General features: G+C 38.0%; 2 protein-coding genes across 5 annotated transcripts; one reads left to right on the top strand and one right to left on the bottom strand.

The window, feature by feature from the left end:
- Positions 1 to 511: 511 nt before the first annotated feature.
- Positions 512 to 9,386, bottom strand: ift57 (intraflagellar transport 57 homolog (Chlamydomonas)). The gene is made up of 11 exons (XM_046877110.1): positions 8,981 to 9,386; positions 6,556 to 6,730; positions 6,302 to 6,420; positions 6,142 to 6,229; positions 4,821 to 4,886; positions 3,411 to 3,530; positions 3,141 to 3,212; positions 2,925 to 3,056; positions 1,483 to 1,545; positions 1,074 to 1,140; positions 512 to 984 (listed from the first exon to the last, which is right to left on the bottom strand). The coding sequence occupies exons 1-11, from the start codon at positions 9,133 to 9,135 to the stop codon at positions 809 to 811; spliced, it is 1,233 nt and encodes a 410-aa protein (XP_046733066.1). The 5' UTR covers positions 9,136 to 9,386; the 3' UTR covers positions 512 to 808.
- A 680-nt stretch (positions 9,387 to 10,066) lies between these two features.
- med17 (mediator complex subunit 17) lies at positions 10,067 to 24,459 on the top strand. 4 transcript variants are annotated; one of them, XM_046876950.1, is made up of 13 exons: positions 10,067 to 10,081; positions 10,692 to 10,942; positions 11,058 to 11,221; positions 11,968 to 12,187; positions 12,344 to 12,480; positions 12,570 to 12,651; positions 12,792 to 12,944; positions 13,466 to 13,596; positions 13,854 to 14,038; positions 14,119 to 14,256; positions 14,869 to 14,986; positions 23,031 to 23,190; positions 23,802 to 24,459. In XM_046876950.1, the coding sequence occupies exons 2-13, from the start codon at positions 10,693 to 10,695 to the stop codon at positions 24,008 to 24,010; spliced, it is 1,947 nt and encodes a 648-aa protein (XP_046732906.1). In that variant the 5' UTR covers positions 10,067 to 10,081; position 10,692; the 3' UTR covers positions 24,011 to 24,459. The 4 variants fall into 4 exon arrangements, with proteins under 4 accessions (XP_046732906.1, XP_046732905.1, XP_046732904.1 ...); XM_046876949.1 differs by lacking the exon at positions 10,067 to 10,081 and adding an exon at positions 10,088 to 10,236; XM_046876948.1 differs by lacking the exon at positions 10,067 to 10,081 and adding an exon at positions 10,088 to 10,277.
- The last annotated feature ends 1,457 nt before the right edge of the window (positions 24,460 to 25,916 follow it).

The following is a 25,916-nucleotide window of genomic DNA, read 5'->3' as shown; positions in this document are numbered from 1 at the left end:
GCTGCACTAAGATCAAGTTACACAAGTAAGGAGACACAAACCTTAGCAAAGGTCAATAGGAGGCCATTTACTATTTTAACCAGCGCTGTCTCTGTGCTATGATGAGGCCTAAATCATGATGTTATGATTTCAGGTGAAAGAAATACTGAACCAACCTCGCTACCATTCCATACTTCAGCAACATGCAACTTAATGGGGACTGTAATTAATTGGAACCAAATTCACCTGCCCAGTTATTGATCCTAAAACCTATGAACTGCTTGGGATGAACTGGATTACAAGGTTAGAAATTAATATCCAACTAGCAAAGAACACCAAAGTATTTCAGATGAGTATTTAGCAAATCTATCTATAGATGCCAAGAATGTGTAAATCTGTTCTTCATTCTTAGGGAGGATTTTTTCAATTAAAATAAAATTCAACATCTGTACATTTACATATTTCTTTGGTCAAAATACATTTTGCAAAGTTTAACAGAGGGCATAGGAAAAAATATATACATAGACATATGTACACTCAAACACACTTTATTACATACACAGCTGTACACAATCATTACATGTGACAGGAGTACAATAAGATCACACAGCTAAAAGCTCAAGTAAATGTCCAGATCAATCAACAGAATAGGAAAAAATGGACACATGCAAACTAAAAAACAAAAACTAAATTTCAAACAAATGTTTTCATCTGCAATGTGGCACTAAAGAAGAGAAAAAATCAACACATTTTATGCACATGGCCTTGGTAAAAATTATATATATGTATATATATATATATATATATATATATATATATATATATATGGTTATGAGTAGGTGTGTGTCTCTGTGATGTGTGTGGCATGCATGTCTCTGGTCATATTGTCCTTTTCCTTGAGTTTGGCCTGCAGCAGTGTGTGTTCCACCACACCCATACGCACATCCATTTCCTGGATTTCCTGCTTTAACTTAGTCAGACTCTGCCGGATCTTTACTACTGGAGCTAAACAATAAAATGTTAATTTATACCTAGAAAATTAACAAATGTCAGCAGGAAATTGTACAATAAAGAATATAGGTGTGTTGACTCACCTCCATCTGACATGCTGCTACCCTTCTCATCCATCTCCTGTTTGACTTTCTCAAGCTCCTCACTGATCTATACATAATGACATAATGATAAAAAACTATCAGCAAATGCTATCAAAACATGATAAAGTATATGTGTAAGTGTGTGTGTGTGTGTGTGGGGGGGGGTATTTTGTATGTTTTTTTTTTTTTTTTTACTTAAAAAAAATGTAATGGGATATATCAATGTTTTTCATTCCTGACAAACATTAATCTGTTCATTGTACTGTTTTCTCTGCTCTTACACTCTTATGAGTTGCAGTGATTTTGATATAGCGGAGAAAACACTGAAATACACAAAACAGTGTTTGGAACATATGGGTTACATATAAGCTTTTCTGAGAGGCAGGAACATTTGCAGTGTTTGTATCACCTCTGCTATGATTCTGGTTCTCTCACTCACTCCTCCACTGCCCTGCTGATACTGCTCCTTGGCCTAAACACACACACACACACACACACACACACACACACACACACACACACACACACACACACAAATTTTAAGATTCATTTAAAAACACTGATGCAAAATTCCAGGAAATCATAATGATGCCCAGTCCATAGTAAACATCAACAAGATTACCAGTAACGCGTTACTGCCCACACTGGTACTGATTATACTTTTTTACTAAAGTTAAAGTAAACTTTGGGCTCTGACATGTACTTAAGTAAAAAGTAATCATTACTGCCACCTGTTTTGATGTCACGCTGGTAACTGGACCTCGCATTATATTAATATCTGGGCTGTCAATCGATTAACATATTAAACCGCGATTAATCCCATGATTGTTGTGAGTCTACTTATGATTAATCACAATTGAAACGCACATTTTTATCTGTTCTAAATGAACCTTAAATTAATGTTTTACGTCTTTAATACTCTTATTAACATGAGCATGTTTATGTTTATTATTAGTAAAACCATACTCAACATACAGCATAAAGACAAAATATTCTTGTAAATGTTTTAAAGTAATTATGGTGTTCTACATTACGTAAATCATCAGGACACCAAATGGACCCTTTGCTATGTTTCCACATGGACGGTTAATGAGATGATACCGGAGCAACTGTACCTCTTCTAACTTTCATATGGATTACATGATCAGAGAATATTTGTTTTTGTTTATTTTGTATTAGTTTATTTTAAAGTGGACATCTCAAGGGTTCTATTTATATATTTGTTATGTTTGTAGATTAAGCATTTATTGAGATTCAGGTTGTTTTATTTGTGTGTCTGTGAAGAAAGGAGACAGAGACACAGAAACCGCACCCTGTTCTGTTTTCTTCATTTTACAAAAGCACAGTTTGTTGTTATTATGAGTATATACAAATAAAAGTAGACAAATTATTTATCTTAACTGTACGATAAAAAAAAAATAGAGAGTAAAATATGTTCATTTCGGCATTATGAGGAAAAAAATGACACAAAACGCGCCAGTGTGTTTGTCAACACCTGAGGGTTAATTGTGTGAATCATGTCAGATTTTGTGGCCGATTTGAGTCTTGCCGCATTAGTAAAACTAATATTTACTCTTTGAAAATTAATTTTCAGTGATGTTTGTCTTTTTTTATATATCTGAGTAAAGAAAGTATGTTGTGAATAAACGTGTGTTGTGCTGAAGGATTTAATTTCACCTCTTTTATATTTATTTATATTTTTTATAAAAATTGTCAGAAATGCACGCTTATCAATATGTGCCTTTAAAATTAATGCGTATTAATGTGTCACCTCTGTCAGTCAGTAATGAACAGACAAAACAATAAACGTTGCCTAAAGCGCTATAATGTGTACCTTGCATAGAACTTTACCTCACAGTATTTTGATTGTGCGTTCCTGTAGTCTGTGATTAGGTGTTCTAGCTGTGTATTGATGTACTTTTCTCTGCTGCTCACTTTCTCCTGAGTCTTACTGATCTCCTCCAGCAGCTTATTCAAATATGCCTAAAACATACACAATCACTGAGCTCCAAAAGCATTGAGTGGCAAAAAGTATACACAAAGTTCTGTGTAAAACATGCAATACACCTTGGCTTCTTTCAAAGAGCTTTTGATGCCATCCTGGTGCTGATGCATTTGGCTCACATGGCCCCGCCAATCCTGAACATTTCCACAATTTCCTGTTACTCAAAACTTCACACTGGTAAAACATCCTGATCTTCAGGGCAGGTTAAAGCATTTCATTTTAGCTTTATAATACAAAATAAAACTATATCTTAATATCAATTTTTGGTGTGAATGTCATGATTAGGATTAGAATTTTAGTTAGAAGTGATATGTGAAATTGGAATCTCTAACCTTAATATCTGTGCGGACAGAGACTTTTAGCTGGGGCAGAACCCTCTCTACCTCCAGATTCCACTCTGCAGAATCAGTCACTGACTCAAGGATCATCTCAGGTCTCAGACCACTCCCTTCCTATAAACATTCAATATTCACTTGCACATCACATAAAGCAGTAAAACATATATTATAAAGTATATTATATTCATTTATTAAAAAACATAGATCACACTATATAACATATCAAACTCAATGCAGTGCATCCCATTTACATCGATCTTCTCTCAGATATTTAACAAATGAGATTTGTCAGACTGGACATGATTTTGAAAATATAGTGAATTTAAAAAGTCTACTCACCACTTTTCTTGATGTAAAAAAAATTAACCAGGATAAATAATGGAATAATTATGTAAATAGCACTTGTTCTGAAGTGATATTCCACTTATACAACTGCAATTTTGCAACGATTACAATGTGCAATTTATTTATTAAAATTTTCACTTTTAATGGTTTATTACTATTTTTGATATTGTTCATAAGTTTCTCCTTTTCTCTCTTACACACAAAACACAGTAGGTTAAAACTAAGATTCAAGAATTAAATTGTTCTGTAATATAATGTGATGTAAAGCACGGAAACTGCATCCCTCTGTTAGAGAGCTGAAAGTGAAAATTTTCACCTTCCAGCATGATAAAGATGGAAAAGAAAGGAAAGAAGAAATTGCTTAAGAAGATTATCAAAGTTTTTAAATGTCCAGTTGGATCCCAGATCTAAATCCTGCTACAAACTATGAAATTATTTGAAGAGTGTTTTGTAGAGGAGATCTTACCCAAAAATGACTTAAGTGCTGTATTAAGTCAAGTCAAATCAAGGCAAGTTTATTTCTATAGCGCTTTTCACAACAGACATTGTCTCAAAGCAGCTTTACAGAAATCAACAGTTAAGGTGAATAGTGTGCATTTATCCCTGATGAGCAGCCGTGGCGACTGTGGCAAGAAAAAACTCCCTTAGATGTTATGAGGAAGAAACCTTGAGAGGAACCAGACTCAAAAGGGGAACCCATCCTCATTTGGGTTACATCAAGAGTTTGATCATAAATCTTTCAACAATACAGAACACTTTGAGCTAATTCCATCTATTACAAACCAAAGGTGCTATAACAAAGTAGTAGTAGTGTGCACACTTACACTTTGTATTTATTTTAAATGTTTCTTTGATTTTCACTAATTTATTGTTAATACTGCTATATCACTTTAAAGGTGGAAAATTATGACATTAATTGTTATACCAAAGCACCAATTACTATGTTTCATTTACTTTATTTTATTTTTTACACTTAACTATTAAATAAATCACTCAATCGACTTAACTTAACCATACAGGCCTCCTAGGTAAAACAATGCTGCTAGTGCTTAAACTTACACTCTGACTAGTTCTGGACTTCAGTTCCTCCAAATCAATAACGTCCTCTTCCTCATCAGCCTCCTCCTACAAAGAGACAGGATTTAAGGCTGTATTGAGATTACGGTCTTCAAATGTTTTCCAGAGTATACTGGGGTAGAAATTAAAAAAGCATGCAGTGCAGACTTTCAATTTGATGTGACAGTTCAGGCTTTAATTTGACGTGATTTGTATTCAAATTGTGTGAATCATGCAGGAATTACAGGAGTTTTTATATGTAGTTCCCCACATTTAAGGAAACAAAATTATATATGTATATGTAAATGGTTATATCACCATATAAAAGAGGTATGGTTTTTCTGGCTACCAGTTCAGTGTCGGTCTGCTTGGCATCCAGCTGCATCTGGTCTCCGCGCTGCACACCGGAAAGTCACGTGGCCACACGCGCACTCCGTGAGACTATCTGGTCTTTTTTGTTTAGTAATCTGAAAACTATTTTCAGAAAGCACCCCAACCACAAACCTTGGATAATTGTAGAGGAGTGTGCACTCCTGAGGGCACAAGATTCTGCATTCAGGGCAGGCCACAAGGCAGCCCTAAGAATCAGAGAGGCAAAGCAGAGCTTCTACGCCCGTTTTGAAGCGCAGAACGACGTGCCAGCGAGGAAGACCACCCCTCCTTCCAACGACCAGGTGCTTAGTCTCTCCACTGCTGACGTGAAGAAAGCTCTAAGCAGAGTCAACCCATGAAAAGCTGCAGGACCAGACAACATTCCTGGCAGAGTGCTCAGAGGATGTGCAGACCAACTGGCAGATGTTCTCTCCGACATCTTCAACATCTCTCTAAACAGCGCTGTTGTTTGAATGTGCTTCAAGACAACGACCTTCGTCCCCGAGCCCAGCACGTCTCTACTTTCTGAAAAAGCTGAGGAAGGCACAGCTTCCACCACACATCCTCACTACCTTCGACAGAGAGACCATCAAAAGCATCCGAGCAGCTGCATCACTGCCTGGTTTGTGAACTGCACCGTCTCGCAAGACCCTACAGCAGATTGATCTGGACCTTAAGGACATAAATGACCTTATTTCCACCTAGTTAAATGTTCTATGAACATCCTCTGGTATAATTCCTTTCACATTTCATCAAACATTTATCTGATTTGGGTGCCTGGGTTTGGATATAAAATATCCTGAAATTTAAGTGGAAAGTGTGCACTTTGAGGTCATATTTATTATTCAATTTCAACTTCAATTTACTGTGGTAGACAGCTAAAAAACGAACATTATTAATGCCCACATATTGATTTGACTGTATGTGTTACTTCTGTGTGTGTGTGCCTTACAGTCAACTCCTCCACTTTGCTGAGAGTGAGCTCAGCATCATCTCCAACCACACACTCTTCCTCCAACTCATCTGAGGGGTAGAGAGGCCTGAGACAGTAAAAAAATCTATATTAAACTTTCCTAAACATTTTGTAATCACTTTTTTAAAATGTGCTTTACCTTTTCCAGACAAACTGTCTACACTTCAGAGCTTCCTCTGCCAGGCGATCCAAGACAAAACACACATGCTCCCCAGAACCAGACTTCAACTTAGATGGAGGGAAATCAACTGTCCCACCCTACACCAACCATACAATCAATCATAAAGTCATAAAGCAAGTAGAATCTCTAGAAATCGGTGTTTGTCTCTCTTTATTGCTCTTTCACACATTTAATCCAAAACAGTCATGTGTTTTAGTTGAGTTGAAACTGACCAGTGCCCTTAGGTGCGTCAGAATGTTTGAAACAATCGCATTGGGGTCGTCATATTCCTGTGGTGTTTCAAAGAAGCGGCCACACAGTGTTATGAGCCACGCTGCGATGACACTGAACATGTAGAATTGTTCACCAGGATTACTCACAGTGTAAGGACTTCCTACAAAATAATGCCTGGAAGAGAAATAGATGAGAGTAAATTGGGGATAAGAAGCAGAGATTAGTGGTCAGTTTTTGTTACAATTTCATTCAATGTGTTCACTTAATCATACACACATTAATAAAGGCAATCTATTAAACATGTAGTTTAAACATGTAATGCAGAAACCCTATTGTAATTGTAGGGATTTTTATTATTAATCTTCCACCATAAAACTGATCGTGCATACCAATGAAACTTGGCCAGGTAGTAGGTCACCTCGATTTGAGGGGAGGTTGACTAAGTATCAACCCAATTGGCCAAATGGGGGCGCTACAGTCCAAAAAAAACACACCATAATTTCACACATTTCTGTCCATAGCTCACAGACCGTTTGTCGTTGAACCAAAAGTTTTACATCCTTGTGTCAAAAAAAGAAAACAGAATGTCTATTAATGGATTCGCTCTACGAAGTCCGTTTTTTCCGCATTATTAGATATGTCCAAAACATACTTTTGCAAAATAGTACTAGGTTTTTTGCCTGAACAGAACCAAACCAGTGCAGACATGTTAGCTGAACAGTGAATATCAGAGATTATTATTATTTTTTAAGTCGAACTTTCGACTCATTTTTGCAAAGGGTTTACCAAAGGTTTTATTAAAAAGATAAAAAATAAATTCAATGCACACAGACTGGAGTAGTTTAAGTCTTTTGTTTTTTTAATTGAAGATTTTGGCTCACATTTAACCAAAACCCACCAATTCACCATCTCAAAAAAATTTAAATACTTCATAAGACAAATAAAAAAACATTTTTAGTGAATTGTTGGTCTTCTGGAAAGTATGTTCATTTACTGTATATGTACTCAATACTGGTAGGGGCTCCTTTTGCTTTAAAATCTGCCTCAATTCAGCATGGCATGGAGGAGATCAGTCTGTGAAACTGCTGAGGTGGAATGAAAGCCGAGGTTTTTTTTTCAGCTCATCTGCATTTTTTGGTCTCTCGTTTCTGATTTTCCTCTTGACAATACCTCATAGATTCTCTATAGGGTTCAGGTGTGGTGAGTTTGCTGGCCAGTCAAGCACACCAACACCATGGTCATTTAACCAACTTTTGGTGCTTTTGGCAGTGTGGGCAGGTGCCAAATCCTGCTGGAAAATGAAATCAGCATCCTTAAAAAGCTGGTCAGCAGAAAGAAGCATGAAGTGCTCTAAAGTTTCTTGGTAAACGGGTGCAGTAACTTTGGTTTAAAAAAAAACAAAACAGTGGACCAGAATCATTACAGACTGTGGAAACTTAACACTGGACTTCAAACAACTTGAGCTATGAGTTTCACCACCCTTCCTCCAGACTCTAGGACCTTGGTTTCAAAATGAAATACAAAAATTGTTCTCATCTGAAAAGAGGAATTTGGACCACTGGGCTACAATCCAGTTCTTCTTCTTTTTAGAGTAAAACACTCTGACACTGTCTGTGGTTCAGGAGTGGCTTAACAAGAAGAATACGGCAACTGTAGTCAAATTCCTTGACACATCTGTGTGTGGTGGCTCTTGATGCCTTGACCCCAGCCTCAGTCCATTCCTTGTGAAGTTCACCCTGATTCTTGAATCGATTTTGCTTCAAAAGCCTCTCAAGGCTGCTGTTCTCTCGGTTGTTGTGCATCTTTTTCTTCCACACTTTTTCCTTCCACTCATCTTTCTGTTAACATGCTTGGATACAGCACTCTAAACAGCCAGCGTCTCTGGCAATGAATGTTTGTGTCTTACCCTCCTTGTGAAGAGTGTCATTGATTGTCTGAGTGTTTGAGTGAAATAGTGGGTTTTGTTAAATGTGAGCCAAAATCATCACAATTAAAAGAACCAAAGACGTAAACCACTTCAGTTCAGTTCCTGTGCATTGAATGTATTTAATACATGGGTTTCACAATTTAAGCTGAATTACTGAAATAAATGAACTTTTACACAACAGTCTAAATGATTGAGATGCACCTGTATAATGTTTGTGTGTGTGTGTGTGTGTGTGTGTGTGTGTGTGTGTGTGTGTGTGTGTGTAAACACCGCAGCAAAACATAATTAACAACAATTAAGCTCTAACAATCGGACATTCTCAGCATCTATATGTCTGGGTTAAAAACATTATGTGAGGCACTTTACATTTATTTTCTGTGTAGTTTAGGATAAAACTAGACAATTAAAGACATCAAACTAGTCAGTTTGTCAGGCAATGCAGAACCATCTAAATCAATAAATCAACTTTCTCACAGGATTCTTTATTCCCACATTACCTGGATAGAGGTTTCATGTTGTGCTTTACAAGGATTTGTTCTTCATAATCCAACAGTTTTAGTTTATCTAATAAATCCTCCATAATCACAAACATTTGATGCTGTAATCCGGGATTTCTTTCATCATCTTCTTCCCTTCGATCATCGTCTGCCATGTTTAATTTCCACAGAAAATTTACTTTAATCTACTGTAAATGTTTCGGAGCGGGTTTTGCAGTTTACTGCATGAACTGAGATGTAAACGTGAATTATTGGACCCAGTGTAAAAGGAGTAGGTTAAGACTCCTACACTTCTACTAGCTCGGTAGATACAATACGCTTGCTGTCTTTAACTTAGTTACCGTTGTCAGGATACAACACGAGCACCAGCAACAACATGCGAATTATGTACTTCCGGGTGAAATTCACTAGACGTTATTTTGGTCAAAAATAAAAGTTCTATATTAAAAAGTTAGGCAAAAAATAATAAATACATAAACCAAATAAAAATAAACGGAATACATATCAATACCAATAATTTAGCTAATAAGAAACAAATATACTTAAACAGCAACTTTTGGCATTTTATGCAAAAAAGGAGTATATACTTTATACTATATATCTATATCTATCTATCTATCTATCTATCTATCTATCTATCTATCTATCTATCTAAAATATATGTATATATATATATATATATATATATATATATATATATATATATATATATATAGATAGATAGATAGATAGATAGATAGATAGATAGATAGATAGAAGCACTTCATTACATTTTTAAAAATATTTTTTACGTGTAAATAATTTATTAAACTAATTACTGATTTTATTACATTTGTAGTTGTATTTATTTATTTATTTTTATTTTTTTACTGAAACACCATAATACGAATTAAATTCGATGAAAGCTGGAGTTAGCGCGATGTGGGCGCTCCGGACCAGCCGGGGGCAGTAAACCCACCGTTCTGCCCTCCAACAAACACATACACGAAGAAACTAATGTGTTGACTGCGCGGATAAAGAAGATTTCTGTGTAGAGAATATATATATATATATATATATATATATATATATATAGTTTTACCCTTTTCTTTCAATAAAAAGGTTACAGATAATATTAATAATAACTCTGAGTTATTAAGTAGTGTTAAACGTTTATAGGTGTATTAGCTCGCTGTTCTTTTGGCAATAGTATTAATATTAAGAATGAATTAGCCGGTTGCTAGTTAGGATAACGATAGCCATCTCTGTACATTGATGTAAGTTAGCTGCTGTTACTTTCAACGTTTTCTGTTACAGCGTAAGTGACAAGGACTGCACCCGATTAAGAAATAACTCAATAATGAGATAAGTGCTTGCTTTAGTGCCAAAGAAAAAAAAAACGTAAACCGTATATATAAGTCAATTAACAACAGATATATAGTTACCACACAACTAGATCTACAATAAACAACAGTTGTAGTGCCTGAGGATTTAACACACAAACAGCAGTTAATTAGACGGTAATTCGCTGAACCTGTTGCACTTGTTTTCTGAAATCTTGCCACCTGTAATTTGTATGTATTCGTAAAGCGAACCTTGAAGAGCAAAAATGCACAATAAATAATGCAGTATCATGTCTATCGACAATTTCCCCAGAACGTTTATGGTACTGGGTCTCGAGCTGGTTGTTGGGAACCTCTGCTCTACTTATTTCTGTCTGTTTTATTTTCAGAATGAATGAGAACAGGATGTCAGGTGTACCTGCAGTGCGTGTGAGTATAGAGTCATCATGTGAGCGGCAGGTGCAGGAGGTTTCACTGGATGGAGTGGAGACATATGTTCCTCCACTTTCCATGTCACAAAACCTTGCAAAGCTTGCACAGCGCATTGATTTTGGCCAGGGCTCTGACTCAGATGAAGAGGATCCAAATGGACCAAGCAGAGTATCTGACTGGAGCAAGCAGGACCTAGAGGGGGAAGATGGTGAGTAGAGTTTATGAGTAAATTCATCATCACTAATTTGATATACACTGGAATTAAGTGTATTAGGTGTACTATTACTAGGTGTCTCAGTAAAGAATAAACCGACATTTTATAGGACTGGTCAAATTCCAACCTTGTTCATGGCCGTGGGACTCTGTGAGGAATCATCTACGGAGTGCTCTGACTGAGATGTGTGTGCTCCATGACATGCTCAGTGTCATCAAGGAGAAGAAGTATATGGCTCTTGATCCAGTCTCTCAGGATCCCATTGTTGTCAAAGTAAGACAATACAAGCTTCAATACTGCTTCATTTTCTCTTCACCTTCTGTTTTATTTTGTCAATAATGTTAATACCAACTATATGCCCCAGACCGTAATTCTGATTAGAAAGGGATCAATAGGTTAACATTAATACACTTATTCTCATGCATTATTGTTTTTATAGTAAACACTTTTACACAGGTATTTGTATGGCAGAAGACTAATAATAAATAGGTTTTATATGTTGTTTTATAAAGGGAAACGTGGCTGCTAATAAAAAATCCCTCTAAGCCAGTTTAATGATGTGTAGGACATGCTGTGTAGGTTATTGGATGTCATAGAGACCCTGACATAGTAATTACTATTATTAAATTATATTATTAAATTATTGGTCAGAACAGAAACATAGCAAAATTCTAACCAAGCAGTTGTCTTTAAAGTATCTAAACTGCCTTTAATTTGGAAGAAGCCTTAACCACTAGAAAAAGGGTGTACATAGTAACTGAACATTCTCATGCAGTACGTCCAGCATTATTAGAACTGTAAAATATTCAAATGTGACATTTTATAGTTATCTGGCATAAATGTTGTGGTCCTGCCCTACTCCACAATCATTAAAATAATTCTGTAAATACTGGCATGTATATGTGTGTGTGTGTGTGTGTGTGTGTGTGTGTGTGTGTGTGTGTGTGTGTGTGTGTGTGTACAATAAATATTTTTTTATTTACATCATTACATCAGAGGTAATGTGTGTCATTTGCCAGACCCCTCAGGTTTTCCAGTTAATCAGTAAGAAGAAGTCTCTGGCCACTGCAGCTCAGTTGCTGCTGAGGGGGGCAGAGAAGTTAAATAAATCTGTAGTGGAAAGTCAGGATCAGTGGCGTCAGCGTGATTTTAACGCAGAACTACTACACCTGCGCTCACAGTGGAAGTTGCGCAAAGTTGGAGACAAAATCCTTGGAGATCTTAGCTACCGTAGTGCAGGTGAGTCTATGGCTATGACTGTGATAATTATTAAGCGAAGATATTAACATATGCGCTGAAGTTATTCCCCACTGTGGAGAGTGCTCTGAAGTAAATTTCCCCACTGTGGGACGAATAAAGGTATATCTTATCTTAAGTGTCCAATTATCCTTACAGGGTCGCTGTTTACTCATCATGGCACCTTTGAGGTCATTAAAAATACAGATATTGATTTGGATAAGAAAATTCCAGATGATTACTGTCCACTCAATGTCCAGATACCAAGTGACCTAGAGGGCTCTGCATACATTAAGGTAAAGATCTAATGTTGTGTTTAACACAAGGCATACTTATATATTGCAAAGGCATAATTGCATTTTGTGGTGGCTTTATATTTTTACAGGTTTCTATTCAGAAACAGTCTGCTGATATAGGGGACCTGGGAACAGTCAATCTTTTCAGGAAGCCACCCAAAGCTAAGTCAGGTACTGAGAAAAACCTCTACTAAACCCACATAAATTGGGGATATAAATCACAGATCACACATTAAGATTCTCAAATGCAACACATTTGCATGCTTCAATAAACGGATGTCTTCTGTTCTTTTTTTTTCCACATTTTTTAGGCTCTCAAGCTTGGCATCTAAAGCTGGAAGCTGCTCAGAATGTGCTGCTATGTAAGGAGATATTTGCTCAGCTCTCTCGGGAGGCAGTGCAGATAAAGTCCCATATACCACACATTGTCGTCAAAAACCAGATCATATCTCAGCCTTTTCCTGGTAAAAAAAAAAAGTTGTATTGGTTGTATTGTATTGTATTGCTGGAATTTAGTGACCTGACCTGATTCCCCTAATTTTGCATGGTTTATACAAACTCTGAAGCTGGGCAGAATAACGTGTTGTGGCAAATCAGTTCGGTGTTCACAAGAGCACAGTAAAAAAAAGTTAGTGTACATCTTCTGCAAGTAATCAGTTTAAAGCATTTACATGGTAGAATTTTTATTTTGCTTGGTTTATTAAAAATGTTTGTTCCACCACTCTCAAACCGATTACAATTTCTTTCGGTTTGGACATTTTTATTCCGATTGATGTGTTTATATGGAGCATTTTCTTTCTGGTTGGACTTTTAAACCGATTACCATACAATGCTCCGTGGAAGTGTGCCTAGTGAAGCTTATAATAATGATATATGCTTGGCTATATGTATTTGTACTATATGTAAGTTCAGAGCTATGTCTTATTCAAGGTTGGTTGTTTGCATTGCTGTTTGTATGTAGCTAACAGTCAGTTGGTAATTTTAGGTCTTCAGCTCTCCATCTCATTATGCCACTCTACTACGGATAAGAAGAGCCAGAGAGCTTCACCAGAAAAAAATAAACCAGATGACCATCTGTATGTGCTGGAACACAACCTGCACCAACTTATTAGAGAGGTACACAAAAAACAATTTCCACATAAAATGCTGTGCCAAGTTATTAGGAAAATATATACATGCACAATGTTTTTGATTTAATAAAGTTATTTAAAATTGAGTACATACATAAGGTGTATTTCAAGTATTGTCCCAAGTATAGGCTTCAAATAAAGGATATGCATATCTACATGATTACACTTACAGACAGACGGTAATGCTTTTGTAAGTGGTTAGGTTAATGACAAGATTAATTTTTTTTATATTTCTGTGTCAAGTTTCATAAACAGACCCTGAGCTCCTCTGTGATGCCACACCCTGCAAGTGCTCCATTTGTTCCTAAGCGACTGCGGGTGGCTGGACCAATGGCTTATGATAAGTCAGAGATCAGTTTGCTGCAGCAAAATGAGGGCTTGCTGGAGAAAATCGTCAAACAAGCCAAACATATTTTCCTCAGGAGCAGGTAATGCAAATGCATGAACTACAACAATATACACACTGTACATTTGTTGGAGCTTATATACTATAGTCTTTGTCTTTCAGGACGGCACGAACTATTGACAGCTTGGCAAGTCGTATTGAGGATCCTCAAATTCAGGCTCACTGGTCCAATATTAACGATGTTTATGAGTCCAGTGTCAAGGTGCTCATCACCTCACAAGGATATGAGCAAATCTGCAAGTAAGAGAAGATTCTGATTCCCGAACTAACACTCAACTTTCAGTCAGATTACACATAGATGTATATATGTGTTTTGTGCATATACTAATGTAAGTAATGAATTAATAAAATAAAAAAAATGTATAAATGAGAGAGAATATTGTTGTATTGAATATTGCAGTGCAATTTACTAATGAGACACACTTGATGCTTGCATTGTAGTATTTCCATTTAATACTAGCAAACTAGGCAGACGCACTAGACATATTAGTATACAGGGGTAGTGGCAGCGTTATGAACTTTGTAAGTGTGAAACTATCTGCTTTTAAATATGCTTGCTTAATACATAATGTTATGCTAATCATAAGAACACACTGTGGCACATGTCAAATCCATCCTATAGCCTTTTTTCATTTGACCTTGAACACTGAACAGGGGGCTTAGATGTTCCTTAGTACATGACTGCACAGTTATTTTTTAATTATCCAGAATTTCAAGACAGGCAGCAGTACTTTAAATTTTATCATCTCATCAAGTCTGCCTGGATATTTGTCATTTTGTGCTTTTAGTGTCTCAAACCTAATACAAATATTCAATACCTCAACCACCTTTGTTTTCACACGTTACTCTCAGGTCTATCCAGCTACAGTTGAACATTGGAGTGGAGCAGATCAGAGTTGTGCACAGAGATGGTCGTGTCATCACTCTTTCCCACCAAGAGCAAGAGCTGCAGGACTTTTTACTGTCGCAGGTAAATACAGACCCACAGGAGCTCAATATGTGCATTCATTTTGTTAGTTATGTATATTAGATAACATGAATTTAAACATTTAATACCTAATGACTAAAGTTGTATTTGATATGCAAAAAAAAAAGTGTGCTTTTTAGCTACCTTTAAAAACTTTCTCAAAATGAATGAAAAGGTTTTATTATTTTTTTAACCTACATTATTATGTTCACACAGAGTTTGAGCTGGTGTCCATTAAACCCTGGTTGTTAGAAAAAATCCCATAATGTTTACTGAACAGATTATGACCAGTTGTTGGAGAAAAAATGCTTCATGCGTAAATTCTGTTTTAAAATAGATATTTATTCAAGTTATAATGGTATAAAGTGTGTGCTAAACAAAATGTAGTGTTACAATAAGTTATTAGAAAGTTAGAAATTTGAAAGTTATAAATGGTTGATCACGCCATGTATTAATATATTGCACGACTATCAGTCGCCACCGGCTTGCTCATCAGGGACAAACTTACTTATAAAGAACATATTCACTTTTAATCACCATATTATCTGTGTAAAGCTGCTTTGAAACAATGTTCATTGTTAAAAGCGCTATACAAATACAAATGAATTGAATTGAATGTAATTACAATTACACTGTGTGCACATTTATTAGGCAAGTTGTATTTTTGAGGATAAATTTTGTTATTGTGCAACTACAGTGCTCTTGGTCAATCCAAAATGTTAACAAACCCTCAAACCTGAACATTTAAGTAGTAAAAGTGAAGTTTTGGCTTTCTTAAGAGAATACGTACACCATTATTAGGCAACTATTAGTGTGCAGAATTATTATGCAACTAAATGAAAAAAAATATTTTTCCATCTCACTTGTTTAATTTCACTTGTTAAAGTGAGAATAATAAACAAACTCAAAATTTACAAAAGAACATTTCTGAAATTTCAAAAAGAAAACCTCAGTGACCAATAAAGCCACCCTTATTTTCCATAACAGTCACAAGCCTTCCATTCACGGAGTCAGTCAGTTTCTTGGTCAGAATCAACTTTTTGTGCAGCCGCAACCACGGCCTCCCAGACACTGTTCAGAGAGGTGTACTGTTTACCTTCACTGTACATTTCCTGCTTAAGAAGGGCCCAAAAGTTCTCAATAGGGTTTAAGTCAGGTGAAGAAGGGGGCCATGTCATTAGTTTTTTTTATTTTTAAGGCCTTGACTGGACACGCAGTGGAGTACTTTGATGCATGTGATGGAGCGTTGTCTTGCAAAGTCTTCCTGAAGGATGCAGTCTTTTTCCTGTTCCACTGCTTGAAGAAAGTGTCTTCTAAAAATTGGCAGCAAGTACATTTTCAACCCGAAAAGGTCCAACTAGCTCATCTTTAATAATAATACCTGCCCATACTAGTACCCCACCTCCACCTTGCTGGCATCGAAGTGTCAGAGTCGAAGTGGAGCTCTGTGTCCGTTACTGATCCAACCACGGGCCCATCCATCTGGTCCTTAAAGAGTCACTCTCATCTCATCAGTCCACAAAACCTTTAAAAAATCTGTCTTCAGATATTTCTTGGCCCATTCTTGACGTTTCAGCTTATGTGTCTTGTTCAGAGGTGGTCGGGTTTCAGCCTTTCTTACCATTGCCATGTCTCTGAGAACTGAACACCTTGTACTTCTTGACACTCCAGGTAGTTTGCAGTTGTGGAATATGGCAGCACTGGAGGATAATGGGTTCCTGGTAGCTTTGTTTGATTCTTCTCAAATCTTTGGCGGTTAGAGAAGTCTTTTCTTCTTGTTTGTTTCTTGCGACCCTGTTGACTATTTGCTACAAAACGTTTGATGGTTCTGTGATCACACCCCCAATATCTTAGATATTTTAAGAGTGTTGCATCCCCGTGAAAGACTTTTTTAAATTTTTGATTTTTTAGAGTCAGTTAAATCTCTGTTTGGGCCCATTTTTCCTGAGGAGAAGAATCTGCCTAATAATTATGCACACCTTGATATAGGGTGTTGATCTCCTTAGGCCACACCCTCCATCATAACACACATACACATCACCTGATATGCATTAAATCCAATAAGCATTCAAGTTTATTCAGCTTGGACTTGAAAAATTATGGATAGAATGATGATATGGTCAAAATAATTACTTGCCCAATAAATGTGCACACAGTGTATAAGATGAAACATAAGATATATTATTGTAACACATTTTGTATGAAATAATTTAGCAAATTGTCTTAGCACAAGTACAAAATCAGTATTTTTTGTGCAGGTTATTGAAGTAAAGGTTATTGTAACGTTATTGCATGTCAAATTCTGGTTTCCCCAGAAGCAAATAGGGTGAAAAATACATCTAAAGCTTCTATTTTGACCAAGGTACAGGAGCATCACAGAGAATCCAACAGCTGTTATCTGATTACAAGCTTTATTGAGATATAAGTGTTTATTTCTTTTAATGTTGATGACAATGGTTTACAGTTAATGAAAACCCCAAATTCAGTCTTCTTCTTTCGGCTGCTCCCATTAGGGGTCGCCACAGCGGATCATCCGTCTCCATACCACCCTGTCCTCTACATCTGCCTCTTTCACACCAACTACCTGCATGTCTTCCCTCACCACATCCATGAACCACCTCCTTGGCCTTCCTCTTTTCCTCCTACCTGGTGGCTCCATCCTCAGCATTCTTCTACCAATATAATTCATGTCCCTCCTCTGCACATGTCCAAACCATCTCAATCTCGCCTCCCTCACCTTGTCACCAAAACATCCTACATGTGCTGTCCCTCTAATAAACTCATTTCTAATCTTGTCCATCCTCGTCACTCCCAACGAAAACCTTAACATCTTCAGCTCTGCTACCTCCAGCTCCACCTCCTGTCTTTTACTCAATGCCACTGTCTCTAATCCATACAACATCGCAAGTCTCACCACAGTCCTATAAACTTTCCCTTTCATTCTTGCAGATACCCTACTATCACAAATCACTCCTGTCACTCTTCTCCACCACTCCACCCTGCCTGCACTCTTTTCTTTACTTCTCTAACACACTCTCCATTACTTTGCACTGTTGACCCCAGGTACCTGAACTCCTCCACCTTCTCCACCTCTTCTCCCTGCAACCGCATCGCCCACTGCCCTCCCTCTCATTCACACACATGTACTCTGTCTTACTCCTACTGACTTTCATTCCCTTCTCTCCAGCGCATATCTCCACCTCTCCAGGCTCTTCTCAACCTGCTCTCTACTCTCACCACAAATCACAATATCATCTGCAAACATCATAGTCCAGGAGACTCCTGTCTGACCTCGTCCGTCAACCGGTCCATCACCACTGCAAACAGGAAAGGGCTCGGGGCCGATCCTTGATGCAGTCCAACCTTCACCCTGAACCAGTCTGTCGTACCTACTGCACACTTCACTGCCGTCACACTGTCCTCATACATGTCCTGCACCACCCTCACATACTTCTCTGACACACCTGACTTCCTCATACAATACCACAACTCCTCTCTTGGCACTCTGTCGACGCTTTCTCTAAATCCACGAATACACAATGCAATTCCTTCTGTCCTTCTCTATACTTCTCCATCAACATCCTCAAAGCAAATAAGGCATCTGTGGTGCTCTTCCTTGGCATGAAACCATACTGTTGCTCACAGATGGTCACCTCTTCTCTCAGACTGGCTTCCACTACTCTTTCCGATAACTTTATGGTGTGACTGATCAACTTAATTCCCCTGTAGTTACTGCAGGTCTGCACATCTCCCTTATGCTTAAAGATCGGTACCAGCACACTCCTTCTCCATTCCTCAGGCATCCTCTCCCCTTCCAGAATCCTGTTAAACAATCTGGTTAAAAACTCCACTGCCATCTCTCCTAAACAACTCCACGCTTCTACCGGTATGTCATCTGGTCCAACCGACTTTCCATTCTTCATCCTCTTAATCGCCGGCTCGGTCCCTCGGCCAATCGGTATAAATCCTTTTCTCCTTCCTTAGTGTCCAACCTCTTATACAGCTGCTCATATGCCTTTTCCTTGGCTTTCACCGCATCTCCTTGTACTCCTGCCTACTTTTCTCATCACTCTGTCGATCCCACTTCTGTTTTGCCAACCTCTTTCTCCTAATGCTCTCCTGCACTTCCTCATTCCCACCACGTCTCCTTGTCTTGCTTTCTATTTCCAGATGTCACACCAAGTACTTTTCTAGCTACCTCCCTCATCACTCCTGCAGTAGTTGCCCAATTATCCAGCACCTCTTTACCACCACCAAGCCCCTGTCTGACCTCTTCCCTGAACCTCACACTACACTCTTCCTCCTTCAGTTTCCACCATCTTATTCTTCTTTCAATCCTTACTCTACTTTTCTTCTTCTTCGCCTCCAAAACCATCCTACAGACCACCATCCAATGCTGTCTAGCTACACTGTCCCCCGCCAACACCTTACAGTCTCCAATCTCCTTCAGGTTGCATCTCCTGAATATCTCCTGCATCCTTCCTCCACTCTTATACGTCACCCTATGATCCTCCTTCTTCTTAAAATACGTGTTCACCACTGCCATTTCCATCTTTTTAGCAAAATCTACCACCATCTGCCCTTCTCATTCCTCTCCTCAAAACCGTACCTACCCATCACCTCCTCATCACCTCTGTTCCCTTCACCTACATGCCCATTAAAGTCTGCCCCAATCACCAATCGTTCTTTCCTAGGTACACCATCTACCACTTCATCTAATTCACTCCAGAATCTTTCCTTCTCCTCCATCTCACAGCCAACTTGTGGAGCATATGCACTGATGACATTTATCATCATCCCTTCAACTTCCACCTTCACGATCATCACCCTATCAGAAACTCTCTTCACCTCCACTACACTCTTACTGTACTCTTCTTTCACCCCTACACCATTTCTCTTTCCATCCACACCATGATAAAACAGTTTAAACCCACCTCCAGTGTTCCTGGCCTTACTCCCTTTCCACTTGGTCTCCTGAACACACAACATATCTACCTTTCTCCTCTCCATCATATCAGCTACCTCTCTCCCTTTACCTGTCATAGTACCAACATTCAAAGTACCAACCCGAAACTCTACTCTCCTACACTGCTCCTTTTCCTGCCGTCTCTGTAGACGTCTTCCTTCTCTCCTTCTCCTCCTTTGGCCAACAGTAGCCCAATTTCCACCGGTACCCTGTCGGCTAACGATACCTGTGGCGGTCGTTGTTAACCCGGGCCTCGACCGATCCGGTATTAAATTCTCATTTGTGATCCGCATATTTGATTTGGCACGTTTTACGCTGGATGCCCTTCCTAACGCAACCCTCCCCATTTACCCGGGCTTGGGACCGGCACTAAGAGTGCACTGGCTTGTGCCCCCCTAATGGCTGGGTTAAAACCCAAAATTCAGTATCTCAGAAAATTAGAATATTGTGAAAAGTTTAATATTGGAGACACGTGGTGCCATACTCTAATCAACTAATTAAACTTAAACACCTGCCAAGGTTTCCTGAGCATTTAAATGGTATCACAGTCTGGTTCAGGCTTCACAATCATTGACACCCTGCACATGGAGGGTAAGACACAAAAGATCATTGCTAAAGAAGCTGCTGTTCACAGAGTGCTGTATCCAAACACATTAATGGAAGAGATAAATGTGGTAGAAAAGGGTTAAACGAAGCACATTCAATAATTTGGGGGAGATTCACAAAGCGTGGACTGCAGCTGGAGTCAGTGCTTCAAGAGCCACAACGCAGAGACAAAGTCAGAGGTGTCTTACCTGGACAAAGGACAAACAGGACTGGACTGTTGCTCAGTGGGCCAAAGTCGTCTTTTTAGGAAGTTTTAGAGCATGTCATGCTTTCCTCTGCTGACCAGCTTTCTGGAAATGCTAATTTAATTATCCAGAAGGATTTGGCACCTGACCACACTGCCAAAAGCACCAAAAGTTGGTTAAATGACCATGTTGTTGGTGTGCTTGACTGGCCAGCAAACTCACCACACCTGAACCCTATAAAGAATCTATAAAGTATTGTCAAGACGAAAACCAGAAACGAAAGGAAAAAAATGCATATGAGCTGAAGGCCACGGTCAAAGAAACCTGGGCTTCCATACCACCTCAGCATTGCCACAAACTGATCACCTCCATGCCACGCTGAATTGAGGCAGTAATTAAAGCAGGAGCCCCTACCAAGTATTAAGTATATATAAAGTAAATAAACATACTTTCCAGAAGGCAAACAATTCACAAAAAATATTTGTTTTTAATTGGTCTTATTAAGTATTCAAATTTTTTGAGATAGTGAATTGGTGGGTTTTTGTTAAATGTGAGCCAAAATCATCACAATTAAAATAAATAAACTCATGAAATATATCAGTCTGTGTGTGACGAAGCTATATAATATACAAATTTCACTTTTTGTATTGAATTACCAAAATAAATCAACTTTTTAATGATATGCTAATTTATTGAGATAAATACATAAATACAAGTGTAAGTGAGACAAGTGTAAGATGCAAAAAAAGGTTTTTCTATGTTGTTTTGGTGAAATATATAATTTGTTTGTTACATTTGACAAAGAAACCCAATGCTGCCTAAAACTGTTATTTTTGGGTATCTATAAACAAGCATCTCTGGCTGTATATACAGTGAGGAAAATAAGCATTTGAACACCCTGCTATTTTGCAAGTTCTCCCACTTAGAAATCATGGAGGGGTCTGAAATTGTCGTCGTAGGTGCATGTCCACTGTGAGAGACATAATCTAAAAAAAAAATCCAGAAATCACAATGTATAATTTTTTTACTATTTGTATGATACAGCTGCAAATAAGTATTTGAACACCTGAGAAAGTCAATGTTAATATTTGGTACAGTAGCCTTTGTTTGCAATTACAGAGGTCAAATGTTTCCTGTAGTTTTTCACCAGGTTTGCACACACTGCAGGATGGTGTTCTTGGGATGGTACTTATCATTCTTCTTCCTCCAAACATGTTTAGTGGAATTATGACCAAAAGTTCTATTTTGGTCTCATCTGACCACATGACTTTCTCCCATGACTCCTCTGGATCATCCAAATGGTCATTGGCAAACTAAGACGTGCCTGGACATGTGATGGTTTAAGCAGGGGAACCTAACGTGCCATGCATGATTTCAAACCATGACGTCTTAGTGTATTACCAACAGTAACCTTGGAAATGGTGGTCCCAGCTTCAGGTCATTGACCAGCTCCTCCCGTGTAGTTCTGGGCTGATTTCTCACCTTCCTTAGGATCACTGAGACCCCACGAGGTGAGATCTTGCATGGAGCCCCAGTCCGAGGTAGATTGACAGTCATGTTTAGCTTCTTCCATTTTCTAATGATTGCTCCAACAGTGGACCTTTTTTCACCAAGCTGGTTGGCAATTTCCCCGTAGCCCTTTCCAGCCTTGTGGAGGTGTACAATTTTGTCTCGTGTGTCTTTGGACAGCTCTTTGGTCTTGGCCATATTAGTAGTTGGATTCTTACTGCTTGTATGGTGTGGACAGGTGTCTTTATGCAGCTAACGACCTCAAACAGGTGCATGTAATTTAGGATAATAAATGTAGTGGAGGTGGACATTTTAAAGGCAGACTAACAGATCTTTGAGGGTCAGAATTCTAGCTGATAGACAGGTGTTCAAATACTTATTTGCAGCTGTATCATACAAATAAATAGTTTAAAAATCATATATTGTGATTTCTGGATTTTTTATTTTTTATTTTTATTTTTTTAAGATTATGTCTCTCACAGTGGACATGCACCTACGATGACAATTTCAGACCCCTCCATTATTTCTAAGTGGGAGAACTTGCAAAATAGCAGGGTGTTCAAATACTTATTTTCCTCACTGTATATATATATATATATATATATATATATATATATATATATATATATATATATATATATATATATATATATATATATAGCACCTAATAAATCAACAGCTGTTTCAATTATATTTATAATGTAAAATTATAATAATCAGTATAACATTAAAATGGTTTAAAATTAAAATTTATTTAGCTGGGTGTCTGGGTGTATTACAGATGTCTCAGCATCAGGTGCATGCAGTGCAGCAGTTGGCAAAGGTAATGGGCTGGCACGTGCTAAGCTTCAGTAATCATGTGGGACTTGGAGCCATCGAGAGCATTGGCAATGCATCTGCCATTACTGTAGCATCACCAAATGGAGCATACGCCATTTCAGGTACATGCAAATATCTTCATTGTTTTCCAGTTTGCAACTCACGTGTGTGCAGTAAGAAAGGAGATTCCTATTACACCCAATTAGACAATTAATAAAAATATTAATGTTACTGATAATTCGAGCTTCTGAGTAGTATAGGACCCTAGCATCCCCTTGCCAATCTTAAGAGGTGAAAAATCAGGCAACTTCTTGCAAATGCAGAAAAATTACTCTGAGCAGCTACTCTGGCTGCATTTGCATTGAAATAATGACCTGCACCAGGGAATTGCAAGAGCTGGATTAAGATGAAATAACGTCTTTTTAGGTGTGAATGATGTTAAAAGAATAACTAATTTTCAAAAGATCATTGTACCCCCTGAAATGTTATACTTTTTAATGTATTCTTGTATACAGTGGGGGAAATAATTATATATTAACCCCAATTATAATAACCCCAAGGCTGGTCAAAGTGGGCATGTGAGCATCAGAATTGGACCACATAATTGCATTATGTGGACACTACAGAAATTCACTATTTCAGGCATCTTAATGTTGTCAATTAGAACCATAAGAATGTATGTCTGTTTTTAATCAAACTCATGTGTTTTTATTTATTTATTTTTACCCTCCAGTACGGAATGGACCTGAGAGTGGATTTAAGGTTCTGGTTCAATTTCCACGTTGCCAGGCTAAAGATCTCCCTAAAAGCGATGTGTTGCAGGATGGGAAATGGAATTATTTGAGAGGACCATATAAGGAAGTGCACTGGAGCAAGATGGAGGGCAGGAACTTTGTTTACAAAATGGAGCTTTTAATGGCAGCACTTACTCCATGTCCCTAAAAACGTGTCTGTCTTTACGCGTACAATCTGTACGTTTTACATTTTATCCATACAGGAACTTTTTTCCTCTTTTGATATTTTGGCTGTTCCAACGGGTTAATAATAGTTGCATTGTTGCATTTCAATATGGATTTTATTTCTGGCCTCTTTATGCAGCAATCATCTCTTACATATCTACAAATAAATAATGTGAATCATCTGTATACTTTTGACATATATTATTAATTTTGTCACTATTAAGTTGGATTTCACACAGTGTGGTTGGGGTAATTGATATTTTTAACAAAATAGAGTTGTTTTTACCAGAAGATCTTTCAAAAATACTTAAACCAGCCCTACCACTACCAAAAACCATACTTTGGTGAAATCACAGAGATCACATATTTCTGTTTAGTTCTGAAATTTTATGTGAATATTACCTAAAGATTTAAAGATCTGTATCTGCATGACTTTATGCATTGTGTTGTTTCCACATGACTCACTGATTGGGTAACTGTATTATTAATTAGGTGTACAGGGGAAAATTCTTTCAAACTGAATTATATAGACATTTGAAAGTATGTATGGAGGGAATTAACAAATGTTGGCATAGGTGTGATTTGAAATACAGTGCATCCGGAAAGTATTTACAGCTCATCACTTTTTCCACGTTATGCCATGTCACAGTCTTTTTCCAGAATGGATTAAATTCATTTTTTTCTCACCAATTGTATAAACAATACCCCATAATGATAACATAAAAGAAGTTTGTTTAAAAATCACATGTACATAAGTATTCACAGCCTTTGCCATAACACTCAAAATTGACTTCAGATGCCTCCTGTGGGGACATGGGGAGAAGGGCATTAGTCAGGGAGGTGACTAAGAACCCGACAGTCACTCTGAAAGAAATCCAGCATTTCTCTGTGAAGATAGGAGAAGCTTTCAGAAGAACACCCATTCAGTTCTGTGTGTTGAAGAGCTTGATGGCTTGGGGATGACTGTTGTTTTGTTCAGCAGACTGTTGACTAACTACAGTCCAAATCCATCCTCAAAGCTCCAGTTCTTACTCCGGAATTTCATGGAACCACCTTAGGTGCTGATGAGAAACCATCCCTAGCTGCACAGAGGGGGGCCCAAATTGAAGAGAGACACTATCCAGAGGTAGGCCTGGACAATGGACGAAGTGGAAAAATCCGCAGAGGGAAGAGCGGCTGGAACAGTGGTCACTGGAACCTCAGGAGCATGTTTAACTCGACCGAGAGAGAGAGAGAGAGAGAGAGGGGTGACAGGAAGAGAAGGATGCCATAGCGAGTATTGCGGAGTCCCCAACTAAACCGTGTCCTTAACTTTCATACAACAATAAGTTGTTGTATGAAAGTTAAGGACACTGTGGCAGCATAACTAAATGGGAGAACCAGAAGGTAACACAGACATGAGGGATCTCTGGGATAAGAGACGACCCACCACATTACATCAACAAACCTGAGTTAAGTGAGGAGACGACAGCATACAAATATCCCAGTTCACCAAACACACTATATGTATCCATGTATACATGATCTCTCCAGATTTGCTCATTTACCTAAGAAAAATCTACCAATGAAAGACTTGACTAAATAAAGAAGTTTTTAACCTTGACTTAAACACTGAGGCTGAGTCCCGAACACTGATTGGAAGGCTGTTCCATAACTGTGGGGCTTTATAAGAGAAAGATCTACCCCCTGCTTTTCTAATGGTACAGGGGTGAAGAATGTGTGTGGGGGTCATCCACAATGCTGTTAGCTTTGTGGATGCAGCGTATAGTCTAAATGTCCGTAATGGAGGGGGGAGAGACTCCAATGATCTTCTCACAATCCACTGTAGGGTCTTGCAATCCGAGCCGGTGCAGTTTCCAAACCAGGCAGTGATGCAGCTGCACAGTATG

The sequence above is a fragment of the Silurus meridionalis genome, chromosome 20 (genome assembly GCF_014805685.1).
Source record: "Silurus meridionalis isolate SWU-2019-XX chromosome 20, ASM1480568v1, whole genome shotgun sequence".
Taxonomy (NCBI): Eukaryota; Metazoa; Chordata; class Actinopteri; order Siluriformes; family Siluridae; genus Silurus; species Silurus meridionalis.
Note: the sequence above shows the minus strand (reverse complement) of the source record. Positions and strands in the feature narration are given on the sequence as shown.